The sequence below is a fragment of the Elephas maximus genome, chromosome 1 (genome assembly GCF_024166365.1).
Source record: "Elephas maximus indicus isolate mEleMax1 chromosome 1, mEleMax1 primary haplotype, whole genome shotgun sequence".
Lineage (NCBI taxonomy): Eukaryota > Metazoa > Chordata > Mammalia > Proboscidea > Elephantidae > Elephas > Elephas maximus.
Genome location: NC_064819.1, coordinates 203,461,152 through 203,486,829, shown reverse-complemented (window position 1 = coordinate 203,486,829; position 25,678 = coordinate 203,461,152). Strand labels below are relative to the sequence as shown.

The following is a 25,678-nucleotide window of genomic DNA, read 5'->3' as shown; positions in this document are numbered from 1 at the left end:
TCCCTATCCTATGAAGGACAGGAAGGACACTGTGGTGAAGGAAATTGCATAAACAAAGCACAGTCTGAGTGTATAGATTTTTCTGGAAACAGTGACGGCACAGACAGGCTGGAGAATAGGTGTCTGGAGAGTGCTGTGGAACTAACTGGTCACTAACATTGCATAACTGTGCACTAACAAACCCATGCATAGGGCTGATGCTTAATAAAATATTAATATACACTTGACAATGAAACATTTTATAGTCTCTGCAATGCCACTATACTAACTAGGTAATAATAATGCTGGAAAGTTTTATAGAAATGCTGACAGCAGTCTACTCAAATAGTAAGTATTAATGTGAATATAAAATTCTATATGCTGTTGTTTTTGTTGTTAGGTGCCGTCAAGTCAGTTCTGACTCATATCAACCCTACGTGCAACAGAATGAAACATTGCCCAGTCCTGTGCCATCCCAACAATCGTTGCTATATTTGAGATGGTTGTTGCAACTGTTATGTCAGTCCGTCTCATTGAGAGTCTTCCTCTTTTTTGCTGATTCTCTACTTTACCAAGCATGATGTCCTTCTCCAGGGACTGGTCCTTCCTGATTAAAAAAAAAAAATGTGAGACAAAGTCTCGCCACTTTCACTTCTAAGGAGCATTCTGATTGTACTTCTTCCAAGACAAATTTATTCATTCTTCTGGCAGTCCATGATATATTCAATAATCTTTGCTAACACCCTAATTCAAATGCATCAGTTCTTCTTTGGGCTTCCTTATTCATTGTCCAGCTTTCATGTGCATATGAGGTAATTGAAAATACCACAGCTTGGGTCAGGTACACCTTACTCCTCAAAATGACACCTTTGCTATTTAACTCTTGAAAGAGGTCTTTTGCAGCAGCTTTGCTCAATGAAATACATCGTTGGATTTCTTGACAGCTGCTTCCATGGGCGTTGACTGTGGATCCAGTGAAATTCTTGGCAATTTCAATATTTTCTCCATTTATCATGATGTTGCTTATTGATTCAGTTGTGACAATCTTTGTTTCTTTTATGTTGAAGTGTAATTCAAACTGAAGGCTGTAGTCTTTGTTCGTCATCAGTATGTGCTTCAAGTTCTCTTCACTTTTAGCAAGCAAGATTGTTCCATTTGCATATCACACACAGGTTGTTAATGAGTCTTCCTCCAATCCTGATGCCTCATTGGTCTTCATAGAGTCCAGCTTCTTGGATTATTTGCTCAGCATACAGATTGAAGAAGTATATGCAAACCATTACATAATATATGCTAACCATTACATAATACTGTGTATTAACTTAAGTCCCCTGATATAACGGTGGGAGGAGAGAACCAAGGACATGGTATTCTGGAGTGCTGTTTCCATCCTTCCTTGATTCATTCACTCATCAGACATTTATGGAGCATTTGCCTTATGCCAGGCAAATTCTAAACCTGAGAATACAGATGTGTGTAAAGCAGGGTCCTTGCCTTCGAGGAACATTCTGTCTAATATGGAAAGACAAATAGGTAAGGAGTGCCATAAACGTGATGACCATTTCACCAGTTGCTATCCAGTCAATTTTGACTCATAGTGACCCCACGTGTGTCAGAGTAGAATTGTGCTCCACAGTGTTGTCAATGGCAGCTTTTACAGAAGTAGATCTACAGGCCTTTCTTCTGAGGCACCACTGGGTAGACTTGAACCTCCAACCTTTTGGTTAGTAGCCAAGCACATTAACTATTTGCACCACCCGAAAAAACCCAAACCTGTTGCCAGTGAGTCGATTCCAGCTCATAGTGATCCTACAGGACAGAGTAGAACTGCCCTATATAGTTTCCAAGGAGCAGCTGGTGGATTCAAACTGCCAGCCTTTTGGCTAGCAGACGAGCTCTTAACCACTGCTCTGAAAACACGCATCCTGTGTACAGTTGAAATGTAAGGGGCTGGGAGAGGGGTGGGGGCAGGAGAACATGGCAGGGCAGGGAGATGCTGGGGACAGAAGAGTGGTCTTCAGAGGGGAGATGGTACTTGAGATGACTCTTGAAAGATTAGTTGGAGTGAAAGCATTCATGGAGAGAGCAAAGAAGTGTCCGACCACAACAGCAAGACCATATTGGGGGAACTAAGTTTTTATTGAGCCAAACATGAAGTAGGGAGTCCTTTTAATTTGTGATGCATTCACAATTGATCAAGCTGTAAAATTACCTGACCCCCTGCCAAAAAAAACCTGAGTGTGCATTCTTTTTAGTATGTTGGAGGATTTTGTTGCCAAGTGCTTGTTGTGTGTCCGTTATGAACATTCATTGTAATAGGCATATGGGGAAGAAAGGAAAGAACAGAGCAGGCGGAAACTTAAATATTGTGAAAAAATGGAGCGTTTCACGTTCGGTGCCAGTTAGCCGTGGTTTTGTCTGGCTTACTGTGAGCGCCAGACAATGCAGCTATTGTTGTGGCAGCCAGCCCTGCAGTCTTGTGGCCCAGGCACGGGCCTGCCTGCCCAGGGTACCCTTTGGCTATGGGTCTCAGCACTCGTTGCATTAAATCCTCTTGATTGTGCTCACGTCTTCCCTGGGGAAAGTCTGTCTTCACTACTTGAATAAAGAACTGTTATTGCATCAAAAAGAAAGCTGGAAAGCTTCCTTTTACAGTTAGCTGCTGGCCTTCTAGCAAAGCAGCACACCACAGACGGTAGGCAGGACCAAACAGCGTCTCAGTACCAGTTGCAGGTGTCCTGATAATTTCCACTTTTGTGATGTCCACAAAAGCTGAGAATTCCTGATGGCCCTTTTGGGGAGAAGAGGCCTATAAAGCAAGCCCCCCTCCCCCATGAAGGAGACCATGAACAATATTCCTGTCAAGCTTCATCACTAAGCATTCAGCGTTAAGGAGGCCTGGCGGAGCAGGTTGTTTGATATGAGGTCTGGGTGTTTTTTGAAAAGGTACAGATTATGAGTCCTCATTCTTACCCTTTCCTTAGCACTGGTTGCTTCTCCTCAACCCACCCAGCTGCCTCAAACTCTCATATTCACATTTAGCCAAACATAAACCACACCTCCTTGCCATTACTTCAAACCACACCCTATCTCTTTCCTCCTGTTTGTTTGCCCCCAAATTTCTTGGAAGAGTTTTCTCTACATACTGGCATCCATAGGATAACATCTTACTTATATGACCATAGTTAACCAAAACGTAGACAGAAGGAAAAACCCAGTCTTCCTGTCTCTCCTCATTGTTTTTGTAAGGTAAAATAGTACTATGAAAATTTCTTGTGATAAAAGTCTACCATCTTGGAAGCACGGGTGGCTAGCCTTACACACTGAATTAGAATTCACAACCCTGATTGGGCAGCTGGGGGATTTGTAGTGGAATTTTAGCAGTAATAAGTGAGGTAAGTGAGGGAGCTAGTTTTGAGCAGTGCCCCTTAAAGCATGTGGTGGCAGAGATATACTCTGCAAGTAAAATTCAGACTACTAAAACCTTAGCTTAATTCTGTATCTACCTTCATGTTGGTAAGCCCTGGAAATAGGGTCATGGAATGTCCGAGTGCAAGTTTTTAAGCTTTTAAAGGCACATTGTCTGTGTATGTATGTACTGAGCCTTATTCCATCTGCCTCTTCTTCCAGCCCTCCCAAGTGTTCCATGTTCCAAAATCATTTATTTCTCCAATTGGAATATGAGAGACCATTTCACAATTGCAAAACACACATGCTAATTAACATATCAAGTTTAGATAAAATGAACAAAGACAGGTAGAGATGAGAAAAAATACAACATTCTTTATCCGATGGTGAGAATGTGACCTAATTCTCCTTAATGTAGAGGAATTTGTTGTTAAAGATGATATGATCATATGGGAAAAAATGGTACATGAAAACTGAGAACATGAATGAACCTATAAGACAATACTTGGAAGTCATTTTACATTAAAAATAATAATAAAGCACTATAAAATAAATAATAGATAATAGATTTATCACCAGAATGTTAAGTTTCTTGAGGGCAGAAACCATGTCTGTTTTGTTCACTGCTGTCTGTCCATCCATCTGTTTGTCTGTCCATCCATCCCTCCACCCATCTATCTGTCCATCTATGCATCTATCTCCAGTCCCTGGAAAAGTGCCTAGCATATAGTTGGTGCTAAAAATTTGTTTTCTGATTTTAAGTAAAAGAGAAAGAGAATAAATTGCCAATTTAATTTCAATGTAACGGTTTTTGTTTGTAACACTTAAAAGTTAGTCCTATTTTATTGTAGATTATTTCATTTTTATTTGCTCCTCCATCTAAATATTTAATGCCTTTTTTACTGTATACTTTGAAGTCTTCCACTTCTCACTTCCTGGATTCCACCAAGATCTGAGAGATGCAAAATGCCTTAGGATTTGGAGTGGGAAGAGATTTAGATCACCTTTATTTAACTTGCTCATGGCACTACAGCTGACAACCATTTTTTAAACCCCCTCCCCCACAAAGACAGTGTCTCACCACCCATCAGTCAGTTTGTCGTACTGTGGTGGTTTGTGTATTGCTATGATGCTGGAAGCTTTGCTACGGATATTTCAAATATTAGCAGAGTCACCCATTGTGGACAAGCTTCAAAGGAACTGCCAGACCAAGACAGTTGTTGTTAGGTGCCATCAAGTTGGTTCCAACTCATAGCAGCCCTACGTACCACAGAACAAAACACTACCCAGGCCTTCACTATCCTAACAATTGTTATGCTTGAGCCCATTGTTGTAGCCACTGTGTCAGTCCATCTCATTGAGGGTCTTCGTCTTTCCTACTGACCCTCTACTTTACCAAGCATGATGGCCTTCTCCAGGGACTGATCCTTCCTGATAACATGTCCGAAGTATGTAACACACAGTCTCACCATCCTTGCTTCTAAGGAGCATTCCGTTTATACTTCTTCTAAGGCAGATTTTTTCATTCTTTTGGTAGTCCATGGTATATTCAATATTCTTCGCCAACACCACAATTCAAAGGTGTCAATTCTTCTTCAGTCTTCCTTATTCATTATCCAGCTTTTGCATGCATATGATGCAGTTGAAAATCCCATGGCTTGGGTCAGGCACACCTTAGTCTTCAAGGTGACATCTTTGCTTTTCAACACTTTAAAGAGGTCCTTTATAGCAGATTTGCCCAATGCAAGGCATCATGTGATTTCTTGACTGCTGCTTCTATGGGTGTTGATTATGGATCCAAGTAAAATGAAATCCTTGACAACTTCAATCTTTTCTCCATTTATCATGATGTTGCTTATTGGTCCAGTTGTGAGGATATTTGTTTTCTTTATGTTGAGGTGTAATCTATACTGAAGGCTGTGGTCTTTGATCTTCACTAGTAAGTGCTTCAAGTCCTCTTCACTTCCAGCAAGTAAGGTTGTGTCATCTGCATAATGCAGGTTGTTAATGAGTCTTCCTCCCATTCTAATGCCCCATTCTTCTTCATGTAGTACAGCTTCTCAGATTATTTGCTCAGCATACAGACTGAATAGGTATGATGAAAGGATAAAACCCTGATGCTCACCTTTCCTTACTTTAAACCACACAGTATCCCCTTGTTCTGTCTGAACAACTGCCTCTCGATCTATGTACAGATTCCTCACAAGCACAATAAAGTTTTCTGGAATTCCCATTCTAAGACAGACTAGGACCTAGCAATCTACTTCTGAAAATTAGCCAATGAAAACCGTATGGGTCATGGAAGAACACTGTCCAATATAGTACTGGATTATGGAGATGGCACAGTACTCGGCAATATTTTGTTCTGTTATACATAAGGTCTCTGTGAGTCAGAGCCGATGTAACAGAAACTAACAACAACAGCAACAAAAGACATGGTTTAATAGCCTAGCTAAGCATATCATAAATGTGTGCCCAAGCACATGCTTATAGGTCATTTTGCACATGTCTCTGCTCTGCTTCTTCTCTATCTCCTTTGCAGGCTCCTCCTCTTCTAAACTTTGGAATGCCGTAGGTCCCAGATCTAGTCTTACTGCTTCTTTTCCTCTGTCCTGTCTCCCTAAGTGATCACACCCATCCCCATGGTTTTAGATACCAAATACATACTGCTAACTTCCAGACACATATCTCCAGCCTTGACCTACCTCTTAAGCTCCGAATTTGTATATCCAATTCCCTATTTGACATTTTAATAAATCTAAAATGGAATTTTGATTTTCACTCCTCTCACTTCCACCCACAACCAATTCTATTCCCAACTTTCCCAATGTCAATAAATTGCACAGTTTAGTAAATAGTATGGATACAGTATATTATGTATTGTACAATAACCCACCCAAGTGTTCAAGCCGTGGAACCATTTTAGGTTCTGTCTTAGGATTCTCTAGAGAAACATAACCAGCAAGATATAGTCCAAGTTACATTCTTTCTTGTCAAAACTGTGGCAATTAACTCCTCCCTGGTACTAATGTTGCCCCTCAAAGAACTGGTCTCCACACAGCAATTATTATTATTGTTGTTGTTAGCTGCCATCGAGTTGATTCTGATCCATGGCAATCTAATATACAACAGAATGAAATGCTGCTCGGTTCTGCATCATCCTCAAAATTGCCAGCATATTCTAGTCCATCTTTGCACTATTGTACCAATCCTTCTCACCCTCACTGGCCCTCTTTCTCACCAAACATGATGTCCTCCTCTAGTGACTGATCCTTCCTGACTGTGTATCCAAAGAAAGCTAGTCTGTTGTAGTCTGGAAGCTCACTGCAACCTGTTCACCATGAGTGACCCTACTAGTATTTGAAATACCAGTAGCATAGCTTCCAGCATCACAGCAACACACCAGCCACCACAGTATGATAAACTGACAGATGGGTAGTGGACACAGCAGCAATGTTGTTTGTTAGTTGCCATCTAATCAGCTCCAACTCATGGTGACTTTATATATAACAAAATAAAGCATTGCTGGTCTTATACCATCTTATGTATAACAATAAAAGAGCAGTAATAGTAGCCTTAAAAAACAAGAAACCCATAGTGTTAATGTCTTCTATACTGTTCAATGGGTGTCAGCCCCCTTAGGTGAGATAAAATAAAAATATGTTACCATGGCCTGTAAGGTCCTACATGATGTACCCCCTTCTTACCTATCCAGATTCATTTTATGCCCTCTCTCACCTACCTGTCCAGGTCTACTTTTTTGCACCCTCACCACACATTATGTTCTGGCCATCTGACAGTTCCTAAAACAAGAGCTTTTCTGTCCTAAGGCTTTGGAAATTACTGTTTCCCATGCCAGGAATGCTCTATGCCCTGCTACTTTTTGTTTTGTTTTGTTGATATTTTGACAAGTTACAAACATATCATGTAACAAACACCTATGTACCCACAACCAAAAATTTAGAACTTAACATTTTGTCATTTTCTTCATATTTTAACATCAAAATATAGAACAATGCAAAGTACAAGGTCCTTTTGTTCTTCTCCTCATGTTCCATTCTCTTTCCTCCTTCTTCAGAGTGAGAAATGAATGTTGTTGGTTCCCATCTTGTATCCATTCCTTCTTTCTAATGCATCGCTAATTTGGTTAAGATGCTCACAACTGCCCTCACTCGGCTAATATCCTCATGTTCTTCAGAGAAAGCCAATTTTTCCTCTCCTTGGTAGTGCGAAAGGTTAACACACTTGGCTGCTAACTAAAATGTTGGAGGTTCAAGTCTACCCAGAAGCACTTTGGAAGAAAAGCCTGGTCATCTGCGTCCAAATTAGCCACTGAAAACCCTATGGACCACAGTCCTACTCTGATATACATGGAGTCGTCATGAGTTAGAGTAGACTCAACGGCAACTAGTTTATATTGTGAAGATTATTATAGCACGTCTTGAGATTCCTAGCCTCTCTATCCTACCCTCAAGAGTGTGCCTTTAGAGAGTTGAGCTACTTGAAATTCTGATCCAATTCCAAGTCATGAAGTGTTCTTATTTGTTCAGAGTTCATCATCATCTATTTATCTTGGATAGAACTGTCTGGTCTAAACTAAAAACATCAACATCAAAAATAGAAGGAAATGGAACTTCCTAAATGTCTTCACCCCCCTCCTCCCAAAAAAAGAAAGAAAAATGATTTTTCTCCCATATCTCATCATTTTTGTTAGTATATTATTTTATTATAATTGCATGTGTGTAATGTGTGTGTGTTTTACCTCAGCACTATGAAAGATTTATGTAAGGTTAAGTCTCAGGTAAGACATAAAATGCTTAAAATGACCATTCAGAGCTAACCTCTCCTTCTCCTCTCTGCCTGTAGGCTGTGGCATATTTACTTTCCTGTCATCTGTCACTGCTGCTGTCAGTGGCCTCCTGGTGGGTTATGAACTTGGACTCATATCTGGGGCTCTCCTTCAGATAAGAACCGAATTGGCCCTGACCTGCCATGAGCAGGAAATGGTTGTGAGCTCCCTCCTCATCGGGGCCTTCCTGGCCTCTCTCACCGGAGGGGTCCTGATAGACAGGTATGGAAGAAGGACGGCCATCATCTTGTCGTCCTGCCTCCTTGGACTTGGAAGCTTAATCCTGATCCTCAGTTCATCCTACACGGTTTTCATTGTGGGGCGCATTGCTCTGGGCGTCTCCATTTCTCTTTCTTCAATTGCCACCTGTGTTTATCTCGCAGAGATTGCCCCCCAGCACAGAAGAGGCCTCCTGGTGTCACTAAATGAGCTTATGATTGTCATCGGCATTCTTTTTGCCTATATTTCAAATTATGCATTTGCCAGTGTTTCCCATGGCTGGAAATATATGTTCGGTCTTGTTATTCCCTTGGGAGTTTTGCAAGCAGTTGCAATGTACTTTCTTCCTCCAAGCCCTCGGTTTCTGGTGATGAAAGGACAAGAAGAAGCTGCTAGCAAGGTTCTCAGAAGGTTAAGAGCAATCTCAGACACAACTGAAGAACTCACTGCGATAAAATCTTCCCTTAAAGATGAATATCAATATAGTTTTTGGGATCTGTTTCGTTCAAAGGACAACATGAGGACCCGAATAATAATAGGCCTAACGTTGGTGTTTTTTGTACAAGTCACTGGGCAGCCAAACATATTATTCTATGCATCGACTGTTCTGAAATCGGTTGGGTTTCAAAGCAATGAGGCAGCGAGCCTTGCATCTACTGGGGTTGGAGTTGTCAAGGTCATCAGCACCATCCCAGCCACTCTTCTTGTCGACCGTGTTGGGAGCAAAACCTTCCTGTGCATAGGCTCCTCTGTGATGGCAGCTTCATTGATGACCATGGGCATCGTGAATCTCAACATCCACATGAACATCACCAATATCTGTAGGAGCTATAGTCCTATCAACCAGTCCTTGAATGAGTCTGCATTTTTTGGGATAGGAAACCTGTCAGCCAACAACAGTTTCAGAGAGCCCCTTAAAGGGATCACCTCTCATGGCAGGAGCTCCCTAACACCTATGAGAAATGATGTGAATGAGAGAGAAGAGATGACCTTGACATCCTTACCAAATGCCGGACTAAGCCAGACTGGATACCAAATAGTCACAGATCCAGAGGAAGTCCCGGCCTTTTTGAAATGGCTGTCCTTAGCCAGTTTGCTTGTTTACGTTGCTGCTTTTTCAATTGGTCTAGGACCAAGTAAGTATTTTATTCTTTTTTTCCTTATAAATGTTAATTTATTGCTTTTGACCTGTCAGGGTATCCTGGGCATATAACTGCTAGAAGCAAGTTGAAGATAATATTGACCACTGGTGTTTTTATTAATGTGGAAAGTATGCTTGTAAAATGTACAGAGTAATATTCAATCAAAGGATAAGCTTTTCATTATCTTTAACTTCAGTTGATTGGGAATGAACCTGACCTGAAAAGATATTTATTACCCAAGAGAATATATTGTTTTTTGTAAAAGCAAAGTTCACCAGAGTAACATTTTCCTTCATATCATTCCTGAGTTTCTTCATAGATGAAAGAAAAAAAATAATCAAGTGTTTAGGTTTTCTTTGAAGGACACAAGAGTGGATGCATTTCAATAATAATGAAGAAGAAAGGAATTATGAGTTAGGGTAGCATTCATTATCTCTTTAAGTACATTTTATTCATTAGACTAATCTCCCAGGGCACTTTACTCTTGTCCATTAAACAGAAGAATGGGAGTCTAGTTACTCTCATTTAACACAATACAAACAAGTTACAGGGAGACAGTCACCAGGTTGTTTTGTTTTACACAACCAGACTACTCCAATGGCCAAGTTTAAACTTTTGTCCTGGGCAAACTCTTTTAGAGATGGATTTGATAGAATAGGTCGTTACAATGCTTTAGTGTTTGTCTCACACCCTAAGGCTACACCTTTACGTAGGGAGGTTGTCATGGTCTTTTGTACACCTCACTAGAAAAAAAAGAAAATGCTTAGAAACAATGGTAATCTCATTCTCTCTCTCTTTGCTTCTCTCCTCTCCTCTCACTCTCTCTCTCTCTCTTCCTCCTTCTCTCCCTCTCTCTAAGAGTTGGTATTGAAACTTTGGTTTACAAGGATCAAGGAACCAAACAAATGGACTCAAATAAAGGGAAGTATTGAGGGTCAGGAACAATGTATGCTGTGTTGAGGGAGAAGGAATCTCATGGGCAAATGTAGGTTTCCAATGCTAGGAACTAGACAGTTTTTCTGGAAGAAAGACCTTTTGAAGTCGTGGAATAGCAGCAGTTCATGAATTTTCACTCTAGTGATCCACAGCTAACTCATTCATTATTCATTCAAGTGACACATAGTGAGCGAATTATTTTTTAATTTCCAGAAACTATGCTAAATGTTATGGAAACAGTAATGAAAAGAACATAAGTTATCCCTGTTTCAAGAAGATTATCATTGAATGTACTGAGCTACACCTCCTGTGTCTGCTTTGTTCTGGTCAGCAATCAGCAGATTTGCCCTGCTTAGTCTTCAGTTAATGTATAACTGGACTTGCACGTGGCTGATATGGCATCTTCAGCCCCAACTCTGCATCCTTATCTTTCAGTTTCTACTCCTAAGTGAACCCAGTCTCTAGATATTGATTCGTTCAAATTCCAGAGAGAGAGGAAAGAAGGAGAAAGAGAGAATATAATTGACCCTGTTCTTGACTGTGCCAAGTCATAGTTATTGTTCAGGTCTACGTCTGGTACAATCAACTGTGGCAAGATAGGATCACATGATCCAAAACATGGATGACTAGAAGCTGGAACTTCATCTGGCCAGATTTCCCCAAAAGGGGCTATGCATGGGCAGATAGAGTAAACGTTACAACACTGTAAGCCTCTGAATGCTCTGAATTGTTCCTGAACCCTAACCCTGCTTCTTAAGACTAAAGAGTGGCAAATATCATTAATGAACAGTTTCCTGGAAATATGTTTCTACAATTATTTCAGGATTCAATGGTCTGGGGTGTATACCTGTGAGATACTTACATGGCTTCTCTGATACATTAATGAAATTTGAGCAAGCATCTTATTGACACTTTTATTTCCAGAAACTCTTGGAAATCGATCAGAAGGGCAAGATACAGGTGCTATCTTGTACCAAGGAACAACTTAGCCTTGCTTGTGAAACTTTTCTATATTATCAAGCAACAATAAGTTTTGTTCATTTGATAAACTTTACGTGGTAGTTATTGTTCCATTGATTTCCTTTGCCACCATTTCTTTTTCTTTCCGATATATTCATCATAAAACTGAAAATATTTCCTTTTTTACATCACTTTTTTTAATTCAATCTTTTGCAATACCAAGAATCAACTAGAAAGTTAAGAAAAGGTTACCAAAAAGAAAGCGACGCCTTCTTTGTTTTAATTCAAGGAAACTCCCAGTTTGGCGCATATCACAATAAGAGACATTGATTCTAAACTCCCATAACTAATGTATTCATGGTTAGAGTTCTCTCAGGATCATGCTACTCTTCTCTCTTTAGTTTTTGGGTAACTTTGAAAACTGCAGCAGATCCTTCAGTCACTAACATAACGTTTGACACATTATATTAGAGCAGGAGTTCCCCTTTTCAGGAAACCCTCTCTGACTTTAGGAAAAATACTAGAGTCTGTTTGTTATTTACTTTCCAGAATTCCTTAAATAGCAGATTAGTATATCGATCGGTTGCAGTTGAGACTATTCCTACTCATGGTGACCCCATGTGTGTCACGGTAAAACTGTGCACCATCTGGTTTTCAATGGCTGACTTTTTGGAAGTAGATTCTACCCTAATTCTTCTAAAATATAACTTAGGCTTTAGATTCAACTAATAGTTGTTTACTCCTATAAGGAGCCCTGGTGGTACAGTGGTTAAAGCACTAGGTTGCTAACGAAAAGATCAGTGGTTCAAATCCACCATCCGCTCCATGGAAGAAAGATGTGGCAGCCCGCTTCCATAAAGATTTACAGCCTGTGCACAATACTGGAGAAGCCAGGACAGCTTGTATAAGGCAAGGTCATGGGAGCTCCACAGACATATCCAAACTCCCCGAAGGATGGAATTGCTGGGCTGAGGGCTGTGGGGACCATGGTCTCAGGGAACATCTAGCTCTATTAGCATAACATCATTTATAAAGAAAATATTCTACATTCTACTTTGGTGAGTAGTCTCTGGGGTCTTAAAAGCCTGTGAACAGCCATCTAGGATATTCCACTGGTCTCACTACTTCAGGAGCAAAGAAGAATGAAGAAAACTAAAGATACAAGGGAAAGATGAGTCCAAAGGACTAATGGATCACATCTACCACGGCCTCCACCAGACTGAGTCCAGTTCAACCACATGGTGCCCAGCTACCACCACTGACTGCTCTGACAGGGATCACAATAGAGGGTCCCAGATAGAGCTGGAGAAAAATGTAGAACAAAATTCTAACTGAAAAAGAAAGACCAGACTTGCTGGCCTGACAGAGACTGGAGAAACCCTGAGAGTATGGCCCCCTGGATACCCTTTCAGCTCAGTAACAAAGTCACTCCTGAGGTTCACTCTTCAGCCAACAACTGGAAAGGCCCAAAAAACAAAACCAGACTAAAGGGGCACACCAGCCCAGGGACAAGGACTAGAAGGCAGGAGGGAACAGGAAAGCTGGTAATAGGGAACCCAAGGTTGAGAAGGGAGAGTGTTGACATGTTGTCATAAAACAATATGTGTACTAACTGTTTAATGAGAAACTAGTTTATTCTGTAAATCTTCACCTAAAGCACAAAAAAAAAAAAAAAAAAAAAAAAAGATTTATAGCCTCGGAAACCCTGTAGGGCAGTTCTACCCTGTCCTGTAAGATTTCTATGAGTTGGAATTGACTCAACAGCAGTGGGTTTAGGGGGTTTTTTATGACATAAAATACTATACTAGGCAATTTTTCATATTTTGTAAGACTTCATTTTACGAGCCTATGAAGAAAGAGAATTCACTGAACTTTACAAATTAAGACACTGAATCCCAGAGAGGTTAAGTGATTTGCCCAAATAAATTAGAATATCTCTTGTTTTCTGAAATTCAATGGTAATATCTGGTCCAAGACAAGAATTGTTGTTCGTTGCTATTGAGCTGCTCTGACTCATGATAACCTTATGAAAAACAGAAGGAAATGTTGCCTGATGCTGTGTCGTCTTCATGATGTTTGGTATGTTTGAGTCCATTGCTGCAGCTATTGTGCTGATTCATCTCATTGAAGATTTTGCTTATTTTCACGGACCCTTTACTTTACCGAACATGATGCACTTTTCTAGTGATTGGTCTTTCTTGACGTTGTGTCCAAAGTAAGCAAGCCAAAATCTTACCATACTTGCTTCTAAAAAGCATTCTGGTTGTATTTCTTCTAAGACTGATTTTTTGTTGTTGTTGTTGTTCTGGCAGTCCACAGTATATTCAATATTTTTCACCAAAACCACAGTTTGAATGCATCAATTCTACTTCTGTCTTTCTTTTTCATTGTCCAGATATTGCATGCATAAGAGATAATTGAAAAGACCATTGCTTGGGTCAGGTGCACGTTAGTTATCAAAGTGGCATATTTGCTTTTTAAGCCTTTATGGTGATCTTTTGCAACAAATTTGCCCAGTACAAGAATAAGCAGTCCTGTATTGGTCTTGATAGTAAATGTGAACTATTCTTACTTATCTTCCTTCCATCGGTATACATTAGAAGTAAGAGTGAATAAAAACAATATATCATCGTCCATTCTTATCAGCCTATTAAGTGGGACACTCTGGATCTTATTCAGGATGGATATTAGAGACCTTGTCTGTCTCTTTCTGAAGCTGTGCTAGGTAAGTGAGCATGGAGTTTTTATAAGGCTGAGGAATAGGATAAAAGAGAAAATAATGATAAGAATGGAGAAATTTTTCCAGTGCATTTACTTGAATAAGTGAACTAGATTAAGAAAATATTAAATGTGTGTTTTGGTTAGAATTTAAGCTCAGCTGACATAACAAAGGCAAAAATAACAGAGCCTTCAACAAGACAGAAGTTTCTCTCTTACTTAACAGCTTGAGCTGGGTAGTTCTGGGCTGCTGCGGAGGATCTCAGCATCAGGTATCTGAAGCCTATAGATAACTTCCCCAGACCTTATTTTTGCCGGTACTTTAATATAGAATTCTTAGTCTATATGATGGCTATTTAGAAATATTAAGATGCAAGTTTAATGCATAGTTATTGGTCTCTTGAGAATAGGTGAAATGCAGTCAATTAAAGGGAGGTCTGGTACAGAACAAAACCCGTTACAGTCAAGTCAATTCTGACTCATAGCAATGCTATAGAAGGACCTGGGTAATTTGTAGATAGTGATCTGTGAGCAGTTGTGTCAGAGAAGCAGAACCACTGTGAGTGATGGAGAATAAGGAATTTCTTATGGGGATTAAACCTCACACAATTATGGGATCAGCTGGGAGAGCCAAGGTCTGGAAGGAGACGATCAGGGACTAAGAAAAAAGTCATTATTCTGGGCCAGGAAGAGAAGCTGGTGAAGAAGCCTGTGGAAGGATGTTTTCTTTGTATCTGGTGGTGGCCTGAAGTCCCTATAGGTCAGCAGAGCAGGGAATCAGGAGGAAAAACTGGACACGAAACAGGGAAAGCAAAGGCAACTGAAACCCGGTAAGACAATCTGAAATTCACGAGGCCAAACTGGAGCCTGTGTCTGTCTCTCAGGAGTTCCTGGGTGATATAAATGGTTAATGTGCTCAGCTACTAACCAAAAGGTTGGAGGTAGGAGTTCATCCAGAGGCACCTCAGAGGAAAAGCGTGGTGATCCACTTCGGAAAAATCAGCCATTGAAAACCTTATGGAACACAGTTCTACTCTGACACACGTGGAATCGCCGTGAGTCGGAATCGACTCAGTGGCCACTGGTACTAATGATATGTCTCTCACCACATCAACTCCGTGATGCAGGTCACCTGTGGAAAAAGTGGTGGCCTTCTCCACAGAGCTGAGGTGACTTACGTGCCTGGCCTAGGGCTTGAAGATATTTAAGGAGGAGGTCTGGCTGACCTAGATGCTTTCCCACACCAAGGCAAGCCAGCAGATCAGCAACAAGGTGCACAAGCTGCAGCCTGTCTGGAGTCCTGCACCAACCACTCAAAAGTCACTTCGGCCTTCCAAATCTCATGCAAACTTCTCTTCCTGTTGACCCCAAGCCAAAACTACACAAAGAAAGGAGTCCTGTGAAGTGTAGGTCCAGCTTTGTTCAATTGACACAGTATAAAACCAGCACAGAGATAAACTCAGGAAAAACAGAATAGATGTGGATACAGAAAAAATATCTCAAAAGATCAAGGGCTCTGAATTCTTTCTTCAGTTGCCTTGAAAGACATTTATTTCTTTTATCAAAATACTAATTATTAAAATTTGCTATCAGTTTTCATTCCATCTACTTCTAAAAAAGAGGCGAGGCCCATTTCATTAATGTCTTATGGCCTTTGATTTGTTAGCTATAAAACTGAAAAACACTCTTTCATGAAATACATTACAAAAGTTTTCCTACTCATTTTCTCAGAAATGTTAATTATCTCCCTTGAGCTAATGACTCTCACTTATCTCCAGTTCTATCATCTTACGTGACTTGCAGTTCCTTTTCTCCCACTGTGTACTAGGCCTTTTGACTCTGAGGCTTTACTTTCCTCCAAACACAACAAGCCCAGTGCTGAATACTTTCCTCCCTTATACCAGGCTGCCTGACAACTCCCCTCACCCCTTTTTCCCTCATGGGGTGCTCACTCTTCCAGTAACTCGGGTTTGATGCTCTAGGATCTTTTCCCAATCCAGTCAATTACCAAATGCTCTTGGATTGTCCCTCAAGAATGGATCCCAGGAGCTCACTGGAAAGAATAATCAAGTCAGATGACCAAGAAATGTCATGTTGGACCCCCTGAACAAGTTCTCAGTGTTATAAATACAAAGCCTAGCCCATTACAGGGTCAAATGCCTAAGAGTTAAGAAGCAACTTTGGATCTCAGTCAATATTGTTCTCTTCTTTCTAAACCTGATTAAAACTCAGTAACTTCTGAATGAACAGACACGGGGAACCTGGGGTGGAAAGGGAAGGGAGAGTGTTGACACAATGTGGGGATTGCAACCAGTGACACCAAACAGTTTATGCATAAATTTCTGAATGAAAAACCAATTTGTACTGTAAACTTTCACCTAAAACACAATACAAGTGAAAAAAAAAAAAAAAAAAGACATTGCATATAGGTCACCTTGCAATAATAAATAAAGTTTGAAGCTAGTTTATTAAAGCTAAAATAATAATAATAAAAAGAATGGATCCCATGTTCATCTTTTTACTTGCTATTGGTGTCACCGTAGTCTACCCCTAAGGAGTCCTGACTGTGCAACAGTTAAGTGCTTCACTGTTAGCGAAAAGGTTGGTAGTTCAAACCCACCCAGTGGCTCTGAGTTTACTTCTGTAAAGATTACAGCCAAGAAAACCCTGTGGGGCAATTCTACTCTGTCATATAGGGTCGCTATGAGTCAAAAATTGATTCCACAGCACCTAACAACAACAATTTCTCCCTCATGATTTCATTCTTTAGATTACTGGGAAACCCTTCAACAGTCCTTTTCTATTCCAGACTTTGTCATGCCCATCCATCCTCTATACTATAAACCTGTAACCTGTTGCCATGGAGTACTTTCCAACATATAGCAACTCTAGAGGATAGAGTAGAACTGCCCCGTATGGTTTCCAAGGACTGGCTGGTGGATTTCAATTGCTGACCTTTTGGTTAGCAGCTGTACACTTAACCACTGAGCCACCAGGTCTCCTCCTCTATACCAGTATTCCGAAAATATTATTTTTCTCATGTCAGCAGCGCTCACAAATTTTCTATGGCTTCCTACTTTATACCACATCACAGAAGTCAAATAATTCTCAATATGAAAAGGAGGTTAGAATGACCTTGTCCAACATTTTCCTCTTATAAGAAAGACACTGGAAGCTCAGAGAGCTTGAGGTCACACAGATTTAGCGCTAGAACCCGAGGCACCTGGAACCTAATTCCATGCTCTTTCTACTAGTATATCACCCATCCTTAAGGGTAAAACTCTACCTTATTTCCCAAGCCTCTGCAATGGGTTAAATAGTGGCCCCCCAAAGATATGGCCATGTCCTAAGCCCCAGAACCTATGAATATGACCTTATTTGGAAAAGGGGTCTTTGCAGATCTAAGTTAAGGATCCTATAAGATCACCTTCGGTTATCTAAGTAGGCCTAAAATCCAATGGCAAGTGTCCTCATAACAGACACAGAGGAGACACAGGGAGACAGAGGAGAAGGCCAGGTGAAGATGAGGCAGAGATTGGAATGATGCAGCCACAAGTGAGGGAACACCTGCAGCCATCAGAAGCTGGAAGAGGCAAGAAAGGAGCATGGCCATGATTTTCAACACCTTGATTTGTGATTTCTTGTTTCTAGAACTGTAAAAGACTAATTTTCTGCTGCTTTAAGCCACCAGGTTTGTGGTAATTTGTTACAGCAGCCCTAGGAAACTAATACACCCTCCATCGTGTCACTCCACTCTATCAGGACCACTGTGTTGCACAACTCTAGAGGGCACTATTTATACTGTGTCCTATGAAGTTGTGCTCCAGGGCCAACATTAACATGGAAGTGCATATGAACTCTACACAGAATACAAAGGGAATGATGCCTCCTGGAGTTGTGCAATGAGGCAGTACTCTCCTTGTCTGGGCTTTTTTTTTTTTAAAATTGTACTTTAGATGGAGGCTTACAGAATAAACTAGTTTCTCATCAAACAGTTAGTACACACATTGTTCCATGACATTGATTAACAAGCCAAAGACATGTCAACACTCTCCCTTCTCAACCCTGGGTTCCCTATTACCAGCTTTCCTGTTCCCTCCTGGCTTCCAGTCCCTGCCCCAGGGCTGGTGTGCCCCTTTAGTCTTGTTTTGTTCCATGGGCCCGTTCAATCTTTGGCTGAAGGGTGAACCTCAGGAGCGACCTCATTACTGAACTGAAAATGTGTCCGGGGGCCATACTCTCAGGGTTTCTTCAGTCTCTGCCAGGCCAGCAAGTCTGGTCTTTCTTTTTCAGTTAGAATTTTGTTCTACATTTTTCTCCAGCTCTGTGATCCCTGTCAGAGCAGTCCGTGGTGGTAGCTGGGCACCATCTAGTTGTACTGGACTCAATCTGGTGGAGGCCATGGTAGATGTGGTCCATTAGTCTATTGGACTAATCTTTCCCTTGTATCTTTAGTTTTCTTCATTCTTCCTTGCTCCCAAAGGGGTGGGGCCAGTGAAGTATCCTAGAGGGTCACTCACAGGCTTTTAAGACCCCAGGCACTACTCACCAAAGTAGAATGTAGAACATTTTCTTTATAAACTCTGTTATGCCAATTGAGCTAGATATTCTGTCTGGGCTTCTTTATTACCTCTCCAGACTCAAATCAACAGACATAAGGCACAATTGTGTTCTCTTTTCCTTCCCTCTCTGCTCTATCCAAGTCTTTCTTATCTTTAAAACTCAATGAAAGCTTTATATCTGCTATGAGTCCACTCTGTTTCCTAGAGATCTTTATTGGTATGAACTACTAGTGTATTCCAGTGTAGAATAATTCAGTTCTGTGCTACAGAGTCTGAATTAAAAATCAGAAAACTTGGGTTCTAATCTCAGTTTTTCTACGTACTGGGTGTGTGACTTGAAATCATTTATCTTCTGTGAACTCTTTCTAATCTATGAAATGGAAATAGTACCTGTCTCTGTCCTGTCGTACAGAGTATAGGTGACCCTCAAAGGTTAATGCATTTCAGAGTGCTTTGGATGCTGTTGTTACATACTGTAGAGTCGATTCCGACTCACAGCGACACTATATGGCAGAGTAGAACTACCTCACAGGGTTTTCTAGGCTGTAACCTTTATGGGAGCAGATCACCACGTCTTTTCTCCCACAGAGCTGCTACTGGGTTCAAACCACTGACCTTTCGGTTAGCAGCTGAGCATTTAACCATCTCACCACAAGGGTTCCTTTTGGATGCTGTAAAACCAGTTAAACCAATTGCCATCAAGTCGACTCCAATTCACAGCGACCTCATGTGTGTCAGAGCAGAACTGTGCTCCTTTGGTTTTCAATGGCTGGTTTTTTAAAGCAAATCACCAGGCCTCTCGTCTAAGGCATTTCTGCACGGACACCAACCTTCAACCTTTCTGTTAGCAATCAAGCCCATTAACCATTTGCACCATCCAGGGACAACTGGATGCTATAATGTATGATATAGATGCAAGTTAGAGTGTGATAACACAGCTCAGTCCTTAATTATACAGTGTCTTGGGTCTGTGTGTGTGTATATATATATATATATATATATATATATATATATATATATATATATAGGGTCTGTATATTTATTTTGGTTTATTAACCAGAATATAGTTACTAGATTGTAAGCTCTTTGAAGGAATAAGTGACGTTTCATATTTTTTCTGTCTGTCCTTATAAAGCCACCACTGCTTACATCCATTTCAAATCCAATCTGGGTTACATCTGTGTTTCTAAAGTGGGGGTGGAGAATGGGAGGAAAAGCACTTTAAAAATAAGATGCAGATACAGGAAAGGCCAGGAAGTGTGCTTGTTTACATGTTTCAAGCTATCTGGTGGGCCAGCTGAGCACCAAGTAAGCTAGTAATGTTAGGCTGCCAAAGAAATTCTTGCTCCTGCCAGACCATCACATGGTTTTCTGTAGAGCAATCCATCACCTGGACATGATTTCTAAAAATCTCTTTTTGTTCTTGCCTGTAAGAAAAGATGAAGGGGAGTTAGTAGTGCTCAGAAACAGCTAGTGGGAAAAATTTAGGGCTTTTCTTTGTTAAGTAACATTTATTTGGGAATTTCAGCCACAGTTATGTTGTTGTTAGGCGCCGTTGAGTCAGTTCCAACTCAAAGTGACCCTATATACAACAGAACAAAGCACTGCCTGGTCCTGTGCTACGCTCACAATTGTTGTTATGCTTAAGCACATTGTTGGAGCCACTGTCTCAACCCATCTTGTTGAGGGTCTTCCTCTTTTTCACTGACCCTCTACTTGATGTCCTTCTCCAGGACCGGTCTCTCCTAATAACATGTCCAAAGTATGTGAGACATAGTCTCGCCATTCTTGCTTCCAAGGAGCATTCTGACTGTACTTCTTCCAAGACAAATTTGTTCATTCTTCTGGCAGTCTATGGTATATTCAACATTCTTCGCCAATACCATAAATCAAAGGCGCCAATTCTTGTTCATTGTCCAGCTTTCACACAGAGTACATAAAAATAGTCCCAGACTTTTTGAACACATCTGTTTTTTGCTACAATATGGAGAAGAGAGTCTTTTTGAGGATTTCTTACACCAAAAGCAATGCCAGTGAGATGGTAAATCTTTGGGTTGAAGGAACTGGGTATGGGAAAGGATCTGGAAAAGGGAAATAACTCTTCCACCTCCTGGTCTCCTCAATTTATAATTGCCATTTTAAGGACTGACCTGGGTATTGACACATAAGGCTAGAAGCCGTGCGTCTGAAACAGAAATCTGAATCACCCTCTCTACAGAGAATGAGCAGGCATCTCGCATACTTGGTATGGGGCTATGGATTCTTCTCGAATTTTTAGAAGGGGTCTGAATAGTTGTTCTTTCTTTCTTGCTGAGAGCCAGTAATTTATGACCATATTCAAGTTGTGACTTCTTTTTCTTTTCTTCTTTTTTTCTGAAGAAAACATGTCGTAGGCATTCTAAGCCTGTCCACAAAATTGTATTCTAGAACATTGGTTTAAACTCCATGTACCAGGTGGAATTGAAAAAGGAATTTTATTAGGAAACAAGCTTTTCATATCAGACCTTGAATGCATTATGAAACGTATCAACCTGATTATCCCTCAGGTATTTCATTTAGAGGGTTTATGCTTATAACACAAGCAAATTTTTTGGGTTAACAGAGGTCTAAAAGGAAAAGTACCTGCTGTTCCAAAGTAAAATCAAAAGCAAGATTAAACCATCATTATTAAACCTTCTTAAATATGGATTGGCTTAGAACAACATTCCTCAGTTTTGTTAGGTCATAGCATGGCTTTTCTTCTGCCAGAAAAGTGTTTCTATTTTTTCTGGGTCTTGTTTCCCTAGCTATAAAATAATGGGGTTTCCCTAGAATCTAGAATTTGAAAAGGGTTCCAAATAATCTTCCGTGTTTCATTTTATGCTTTAAAGCATTATTCTAAGAAGGGAACCATAGGCTTCCGCAGACTATAAAACTGATTCATGGCCCGAAAAATGTTAAGAATCCCTTCTCTCGATTTCTCCATAACTAATACTAGAACTCTTCCCTCAAATAAAGCCATGATATATACGCCACAGCCTTTACTGGAACCTTTTACTAAAGATTCTGTTGTTCGTACCTCATCTTTCTATCAGTCAATTCAAAGTATGTTGAGAATCTTAACTTGCTCTCCACAGTGTTTCTAGGGTGGTTCTGATCATCATTTTAGTTCTTATTTACTGAGAATGTTTCCATCCTGGCTTAAGCTTCAGGGTAGAACCATAGATTCCTGACTGTGTGGATGTAAAGCCACGTGAAGATTTCTATTTATGCTTGAAAAGTAAAGATGAGCCAAAAACCAAGGCATAAAGTTACTTTTTCATGAGTTTGTTTGAGGAGGCACTTGTGTATAAATCTAAACTTACTGTTGCCATCAAGTCAATTCTGACCATAGAGACTCTATAGGACAGAGTAGAACTTCTCCATAGGATTTCCAAGGTGGTAATTCTTTACCGAAGCAGACTGCCACATCTTTCTCCTGCAGAGTGGCTGGTAGGTTTGAATTGCCAACCTTTCAGCTAGCTTCTGAACACTTAGCCACTGAGCCACCAGAACCCCTTGTGGAAATCTAAAGAAACAAACTTGTTGCCATTGAGTAGATTCTAACTCATGGCAACCCTATAGAATAGAGTAGAACTGCCCCATACAGTTTACAAGGAGCAGCTGGTAGATTTGAACTGCCAACCTTTTCATTAGCAGCCAAGCTTTTAACTGCTGCGCCACCAGGGTGTCCGTAAAAACCTTTTATAGTCCTCCTTAAAATGACCACTGTAACTCAGAAAACATGAGGGACTTTTCACAATAGTTATTATGGCTTTTGTAGTTCAAAAGTTCATACATCCATAAATTAATTAATAAAACTGCTCTTTCACCTCATGCTTAGTATCTTTCCATTATGAGCAGATGGAAGGAATTTGTCCAATGACACATATTAAGTTCAGTAATGAGGCTGAGGCTGCCATTCTTTGTACTCATATATTCAAGGAGAACCTGACACTGAAGACTGAATGACAGGTGACACCACAAAACCTCTCCCAATATCTTCTACCAACTCTGAAGACTGAAATAAGTCGGAGTTGCAGCAAGAAGGCATCTTGGAGAGATCAAGAAGAGAAGAAGATAGAGAGAGAAAGTGGTAGGGAATAATGTAGTCACCCACTCATTCAGCAAGTTGTATTGCTCACCTGTGGTGCACTGAGCAATGTCCCAGGCAGTAGGGATACAGTGATAAGTGAGAGTGAGCCATACTGTCCTCCTGTAGCTAGTGGTGGGGACTGGCAATAAATAAGAGCATAAATACATAGATAATACAAGTTCAGGAGGAGAGAAGTGATAAATTTTAGATGGAGATAAGAGTGATAAAAAAATAAATAAAGGAAAAGTGAAATAGCACCTCGAGGGAGAGTGATTTCGTATATGATTGCCCCATAAGGTGATACTTGAGTCAATACTTGTAGGAAGTGAGCAATGTAAAGATCTGTGTGGAGAGAGTTTTAAGCAGGGATGATAGCAGGGCAGATGGCCTTGAGGGGGCATGAGGTTGAAGCACATCTGTTGAGGCCGTACAATATAGTGTTAGAAGGATGCATAGAGGCTTTTTGGTACCAGACTGCCTGGCTAGTAATCTCACCTCCCTCGGTATAGGACTTTGAGCAAGTCAATTAATCTCTCTAGGACTCAGTTTCCTTATCTAGAAAATGGGGCAATAGTATCTACCTCACAGCATAAATGTGAAGATTAAATGAAGCAATCCATATAAAGTATATCTAGTTCAGTGGACTCAATGTACTTAGTTATCAGAGTTATTAAGTATCTGGCCATGGTCTAGACACAATGTTAATAGTTCTTTTTAATGGCAAAACTGACCTAAGAAGGCATTCTGCTTAAGCCGCTCCCCAGAACACACCATGTGTTGTACACAGGACATGCTCCACAACCCTGTATTGAATTATGATATCATGATCATTTTCACACTCAAGCTATGGCTGCTAACCAGAAGGTTGGCAGTTCGAATCCACCAGCCACTCCTTGGGAACTCTGCAGGGGAAGTTCTACTCTGCTCTATGGGTTTGCTATGAGTCGGAATCAACTTGATGGCAACAGGTTTGGTTTTTGGGGGTTTAAACACCACTCCAGTGGGCCAAGACAAAAGAAAATAGATTTTTGGCTTTGGGGAGTCTAGTTCAACCCTGGATCACCTACAATCAAAACGGCTTCCCAGGAAACCGGACAGGTTTTACAGAAAGTCACAAAGCTTTGTTCTAGTGTAGGTCAAGGTGAAAGGTGTGGTTTAGGCTGAGATGCACCCACATGTCCTCTCTCCTAAGATGATACACCTAGTTTAGCCTATATGCTCTGTGCACACATGAACTCTGTCCTGTTCATTGTTGCTTTCCCTGAAGCCTAACATAGGACTTAATCCACGATAGGGGCTCAATAAATATTTGTTGGATGAATCAAAAAAATGTTTCTATAACTCCCTCAGCTTCTGGGTTTGATATATCCTGGTCTTCTCTGGTATGAATCTGAGTCAATGTTTAGGGAATGAGAAATGAATGTGGGTTGTGAGGAAACCTGTGCACATATGGCTGAAAATTTTATCTGAATAAAGACGCTCAATTGAGGATTCAGGGTTATCTCCAATATTTGGAGACTAAAGAAGGTTCATGTTTAAAATTTACTAAAATTAAGGCCATTAAGAATTTTAGGGTAGTAGACAAAATGTTCATTCTGAAGTTATTCCATTTTTTCTCCAAATATTAAACCCAGTCCCTTCCCTTAGAAAAAGAATGACATTAGTCACACAGTGGGATAATTGTTCCTACCTTGGTTTAATAACTGAATGTATTTAAACTTGATTCTTTACAAAGAAAAAAAAAAAAGGATTTGAAGCAATTCCTTTATGGTTTTCTAAGAGAAATATGTGATAATCTGAACCTGGAATTTGGAGTAGGAGGAGGTTGTTTTTTCTTACCTGATTAGCATTAGGGTTTCTAGAAATATTTCAGTGGATAATCTCAGGCTTAAGAACCACACTAAATCCCTTAAATATGAATGTGCAATTAAAGTTAACAATAGTAATAATAAAGGATATGTGCAGAAAAATCGTGTCATGGCCACAAGTGAACTGTCAAGAAATGTAAATAGGCTAAGATTTTATCCCACTTGCAAGCTCATGAGTTAGCCTGTTGAAGTTTCATGGATGCTAGCAAAAGACACAAAATTCCTTCGTTAGAGACAAAGGAGAGTGTATTACTCACAGAGATAGTAATAGCCAGAATATCAGCCTTTGCGTCAGTTCCCAGGCTCCAATCTCCACAGGGCAATGTGAAGTGGGCTAAATGACGCCTACACACACAGTGGTTTGTTTTACTGGAGAAGAACCCCCAAGCTTAGGGAAACTGCATCTTTTATAATGGACAGTAAACCACCTGATCTCTTCCTCAGGGGGAGACACTATCTCTATCTTCCTAGGCTGTTTGCTATAAAACACCCTTGGAAAGATCATCTAGAACAAAGGCAGTCAGTGCAGTAGTGTCACTAGGGGTGCCAGGGGTGAGGACCACACCGGGTGACACTATCAGAGGAAGTGACACCAAAATGACTGTCTTTAAAATTTTCGTGCAATGTTTCAGCAGAAATGTATTATTTTTTATAAAAATATCCCTGTAGTTAGCTATAACAAAAACATTTTGTGTAAGCCCAGCTTACATGTATCAATATACATACGAAGTTAAAACTCTATGCTAATTTAATTTTTGAACCGTCCAATGCCTTCCAGTCAGAGCTGTCATTATCACCCAATTACAATGAGGCTTCAAATCATGCAGGTTCGCCTGCATGCACGCTACAAGCACACTACGAGCATGCAGTGTTGTTTTTGTTGCTGTTGACGTTTTTATAGTCGCTGATTTTGTCGAATTTTC

General features: G+C 40.4%; 1 protein-coding gene across 1 annotated transcript in view; it reads left to right on the top strand.

The window, feature by feature from the left end:
- SLC2A12 (solute carrier family 2 member 12) overlaps window positions 1-25,678 on the top strand; it is a 79,184-nt gene that overhangs the window by 11,223 nt on the left and 42,283 nt on the right. Inside the window, 1 exon segment of the mRNA XM_049901517.1 lies at window positions 8,254-9,591. Within this exon segment, the coding sequence (XP_049757474.1) occupies window positions 8,254-9,591 (1,338 nt within the window).